General features: G+C 43.9%; 2 protein-coding genes across 2 annotated transcripts in view; both read right to left on the bottom strand.

Annotated features, from left to right (window-relative positions):
* The window catches only part of wdfy1 (WD repeat and FYVE domain containing 1), a 22,585-nt gene extending 18,030 nt beyond the window's left edge, over nucleotides 1–4,555 (bottom strand). Inside the window, exons 1-4 of the mRNA XM_076282987.1 lie at nucleotides 4,351–4,555; nucleotides 3,414–3,481; nucleotides 2,619–2,692; nucleotides 1,792–1,846 (exon numbers count right to left, since the gene is read on the bottom strand). Of these exons, the coding sequence (XP_076139102.1) occupies nucleotides 1,792–1,846; nucleotides 2,619–2,692; nucleotides 3,414–3,481; nucleotides 4,351–4,487 (334 nt within the window). The 5' untranslated portion in view covers nucleotides 4,488–4,555. The remainder of the gene's footprint in view (nucleotides 1–1,791; nucleotides 1,847–2,618; nucleotides 2,693–3,413; nucleotides 3,482–4,350) is intronic.
* Nucleotides 4,556–4,756: 201 nt separating this feature from the next.
* The window catches only part of serpine2 (serpin peptidase inhibitor, clade E (nexin, plasminogen activator inhibitor type 1), member 2), a gene marked incomplete in the record, with an annotated part of 11,282 nt that continues 11,038 nt past the window's right edge, over nucleotides 4,757–5,000 (bottom strand). The window contains 1 exon segment of the mRNA XM_076282986.1: nucleotides 4,757–5,000. This exon segment is cut by the window's right edge and continues 459 nt beyond it.

Genomic DNA, 5,000 nt, shown 5'->3' with positions numbered 1-5,000 from the left:
GCGGGGGGGCTACAGATCAAAACGAAAAACGACGGTTCCATGCTATCCATGTGGGGTTACATGCCCACCAAGTTTTGTGTACCCCGGTCTTTCAGTGTCCCGGGAATCCTTGTTGGTGTACGTCACTAAATGTACACATAAATTATTTTATTGTAAGGCCCCCCATGAACGAAAGTACACAAAACTTGGCATGCATTCGGAGGGTGTCATAATGATCCTACACTTTTAATTTCGTGCAGTTTTGACCTTGTCAGCCAGAGATATTGTGATGAAAACACCTAATTTTTTGCTTTTAATTTTTAACTAGGTGGCGCTATACATGAAATAAGTGGTAATGGGATGGGTTGACATGCCCCCTTAAGACCAACATACATAAAAAAGGTGGACCTCCTAGGCCCTACGGTTCTCGAGATATTCACAGAAAACTGTCTCCGGCCACCTACAGGCCAGTTGGTGTTGGAGTAACATAAATTAATTTATTGTGTGGCCCCCCATGAACGGAATTCCACAAAACTTGGCGTGCATACAGAGGGTGTCATAATGATCCTACATCTCCAATTTCGTGCAGTTTTGACTATGTTAGGTCACAGATACCTGCGATTACAACACCTCATTTTTACTTTTTTGTGTTTAACTAGGTGGCGCTATACATGAAATGAGTGGTTATGGAATGGGTTGACATGGCCCCTTGAGATCAACATACAAAAAAAAATGGTCCTCCTAAACCCTACGGTTCTCGAGATATTCACAGAAAACTGTGTCTGCCCTACCCTCCTTTCGGGGGGTCCAGTCCAGCGGGGGGGCTACAGATCAAAACGAAAAACGATGGTTCCATGCTATCCATGTGGGGTTACATGCCCACCAAGTTTCGTGTACCCCGGTCTTTCAGTGTCCCGGGAATCCTTGACGGAAATTTGGGCATGCGCGGCGGTCATAATAAGATGATTCATCAGAAAAAGGAATGTTAATCGGCATGTTCTGAATAAACCAGTGATGAGCACCTGAAGTAGTGTCTGCGTCATGACGTCTCAACGGAATATGAGCTTAATCAGTTTATGGCAGCTGGAATATTACGGAATATGAGATTAATCGGTTTATGATCTTAATCGGTTTATGGCAGCTGGAATAATGCACTTACCTGACTCACACACAATTGGAATATTGTCCTTATTCCAAATTAAACCAGAATATTGTATAAGTATAAGTATTAGTATAAGTATAAGTACATATACTCTTTTGATCCCGTGAGGGAAATTTGGTCTCTGCATTTATCCCAATCCGTAAATTAGTGAAACACACTCAGCACACAGTGAACACACAGTGAGGTGAAGCACACACTAATCCCGGCGCAGTGAGCTGCCTGCTACAACAGCGGCGCTCGGGGAGCAGTGAGGGGTTAGGTGCCTTGCTCAAGGGCACTTCAGCCGTGCCTACTGGTTGGGGTTCGAACCAGCAACCCTCCGGTTACAAGTCCGAAGCGCTAACCAGTAGGCCACGGCTGCCCCAAATGCAGAAATACACTCACCGACATATCCACTCATATAAACACACACTGCACCACACACACACAAACACATACACACAGAAACACACACCGGCATATCCACTCATGTAAACACACCCTGCTCCACACACACACAGAAACACACATTGATCCATTCACACAGAAACACACTCCCAAATTGACCCATGCATAAGTCTGGTCCATTTACAAACTACTTTCCTCCTCTGTAACTGACTACGTTTCCCAGAGTTCTGTGTGGCAGGTGGAGCGGCTGCTTCCTGTGTTACCTGGATAGGTCTTGACGTGATTCATCTTGTTGAAGTCTTCCGAGATGAGGAACTCCTGCAGACAGACAGAAGAGCTCGGCTCAACACCACTTCTGCCCCAGGAGCGCACAGCACAGTTTCACTTCACTCTATGGCAAATACAGAAACTGTGCTCTACGCTCAAGCAAATATGGAGTTAGCTTCAAAACGGATACTTAGAAAATGAACCAAATGAAACCAATGAAAATGATATGTGCACATGCACACACACATATTCCATCTCTCCCTCCCTCTATCTCTCACACACACACATATTCCATCTCTCCCTCTCTCACACAATCAGAAATCAGACCCAATCCGCAACACACATTTTTTTTTTCCATTAATAGTTTACATGCAAGCACTTTATTTTGTTACTGATAGACAGAACTGACTGTACAGTATACTGAATGGTTTGCAAACTTTTTTTACTTACAATTTATGCACATTATTGTGTCCTCTGTAATTTTAGAAAAACTGACACTATAGACTTAAAAAAAGAGTTCATGTGCTCTAGCGGCAACACTATTTACTATGAATATGAATTCAGACACAACAGGAATTTGTTACTGTTCAAGAAAGATGGACAAATGTGCCGATTGACCGATGTGCCGATATTTTCCCCAAACTGTTGATATATCAATATGGATATTTTCCCCAAACTGTTGATATTTCAATATAGATATTTTCCCCAAACTGGCACACAATTTGGGAAACATGGCCTTGAAACACAGAAGTGACATCTCTACTGTCCCTCACACCCAAACACACACACACAGATCTGCTCACTGCCTGTCACACACACTCACCACAATGGCGCCGTTGTCCTGACCAATAAAGATGCGTCTACTATCATGGTGGTATGACACACAGGAACATGGAGCTGAGAGAGAGAGAGAGAGAGAGAGAGAGAGAGAGAGAGAGAGAGAGAGAGAGAGAGAGAGAGAGAGAGAGAGAGAGAGAGAGAGAGAGAGAGAGAAAAAGAGTGGTTTTGTAAGGAATCCAATGGCATGCAGTGTGTGTGTGTGTGTGTGGCTGTCCAGCTGCTCTAGCTGAAAGTCATCATCAACCTTACTGCCACTCAGTTACACTCATCTCAAAAGCAAAAGGAGAACGCAGTGTGTGCATGAGGTCTGAGGAGTGGGGAGAGAAGAGGTAGTAACTGAGGAGTGGGGAGAGAAGAGGTAGTAACTGAGGAGTGGGGAGAGAAGAGGTAGTAACTGAGGAGTGGGGAGAGAAGAGGTAGTAACTGCTTTAAATGAACAACTCAGCACTGTGAGGAGCCTGGGGACTCTCTCCTGTCCAGTGCTCTGTGTGTGTGTGTGTGTAAATGAATAACTCAGCACTAAGTGTGTAGCACTCACAGGACACTGTGTGGTAGATGCTGGGGCAGTACTGTGTGTGTATGTGTGTATGTGTGTGTGTGTGGCACTCACAGGACACTGTGTGGTAGATGCTGGGCCAGTATTGTGTGTGTGTGTGTGTGTGTGTGTGTGTGTGTGTGTGTGTGGTGCGCACGGCACTCACAGGACACTGTGTGGTAGATGCTGGGCCAGTATTGTGTGTGTGTGTGTGTGTGTGTGTGTGGTGCGCACGGCACTCACAGGACACTGTGTGGTAGATGCTGGGCCAGTACTGTCCGCTGTCCCTCTTCAGCCAAACTCGAATCGTCCTGAAAGCAGACAGGAACATTTGGCTTCATTCCCAAAAGCAAAAGTGGACCGTGACAATGTCTCCTTCGGCGTCCAATCCCTTCTTCCAAAGCCTCCGTAACAGACTATTGTAGCCAAGCATCCTTCACTACATAACAAAGTGACCAAGCTGCTACGTGACCTACTTGAGGAGGTTTCTCTGTGATGTTAGCTAGCTGCAAGTTAAACACTGACAGCTAACGTTAAGCCCGACACTAAACTATGCTGCATGCTATCCAGATTTATAGAACGCGCAACGCACACAACCAAATGTTGTTCTAAAGTTCACTCTAACGTTAGAAACTTTTAGGTTTAAACATTAGTAGATTCACTTCTTACAGTAACAAATTAATCTAGTTAGCCGTGGGTAGGAGCGCTCCCCTTTTCGTAGCCTATTCACCCATCATAGCGATGTATTAACGCTAGCTAACCAACTAGATAACGTTAGCTCGTAGTAATTCCACCCAAACAACAATTGGTTTGTCTACCACCAACCCAACGATAAAACATTTCCACCACCACCATTGTATTATAACATTTCAGAAGTTTTAACAGTTACCGTTTGCTGGCGACCAGCAAAACTCACATCAATAGCAGCTTTGAGGTAATGCCAACATTAGAGACAATATTCCTTCTCGTGAATAATGTCGTCGGGGTAGTAGCTAACGTTAGCTACCTGATTAAGGATACCTTCCTACTAGAACTAGCCTACTATTTGCTTCAGTAAGAAGTAGATCAAGTTCGTGTCTGTTTTATCAATGAAGATGGCAAGTAACCTCAAAAGATACAGTTGCTAGCTAGCGTTTAAGGTTAGCATATGCCCTCATCCAGCAGGCACCAACCAACTGACCTGTCCTCGCCGACAGTGATAACTCCATCCTCTTTGGGAATCAGTACTGCAGCGTTAACGGTATCCTGATGGCCTTCGATCTTGTTCAACAGAACCGGTCTCGAACTCTGAGGCCTGGAATGAATCTCGGCCGCCATGGTTGTTTTCTTATCTGCTGTAATTTCTCCCTTTTCCTCCTCCACTCAACCAGACGAAATCAGCTGACCACCAAGGAAGTTCATCACAACATTGGAATTCTTTACCGTAATGGACGATATAAACTCGCCTAGCTAAATATAGCCTACACTGCGTTTAACGTTGTAATTACACCAAGACAAAGGTGTTTATCTTGACGGAGGATAATTTCAACTTTTGAAATTATCAACTCAATTTACAACACATTAAAATCAGGAGACAACAAGCTCAGTCCAAAATGAAAAAGCCTACTTTATTAAATATCACACACTGTGTACAATCCGGCTAGTGTGTAGTCATCTTGAACATGTCAGGCAAATCTAACAATGTTATATTAAAGGCCTTTTCGTCAAAGTGTATAAAATGATAGATAAACACAGACAGGACAGAATATAAAACTTAAGGTATTAAAAACAATAAAACAAACACTACAGTTAGTTACACAAGCAAAAGATCCCTCTCCTCGAGTTGGGTGT

This window comes from Alosa pseudoharengus, unplaced genomic scaffold (assembly GCF_046254945.1).
Source record: "Alosa pseudoharengus isolate Yale_2024_CS ecotype anadromous, Long Island Sound unplaced genomic scaffold, YU_APseudo_1.1 YU_APseudo_1.1_scf_13, whole genome shotgun sequence".
Taxonomy (NCBI): Eukaryota; Metazoa; Chordata; class Actinopteri; order Clupeiformes; family Clupeidae; genus Alosa; species Alosa pseudoharengus.
This window is presented reverse-complemented; position numbering and strand designations above follow the sequence as displayed.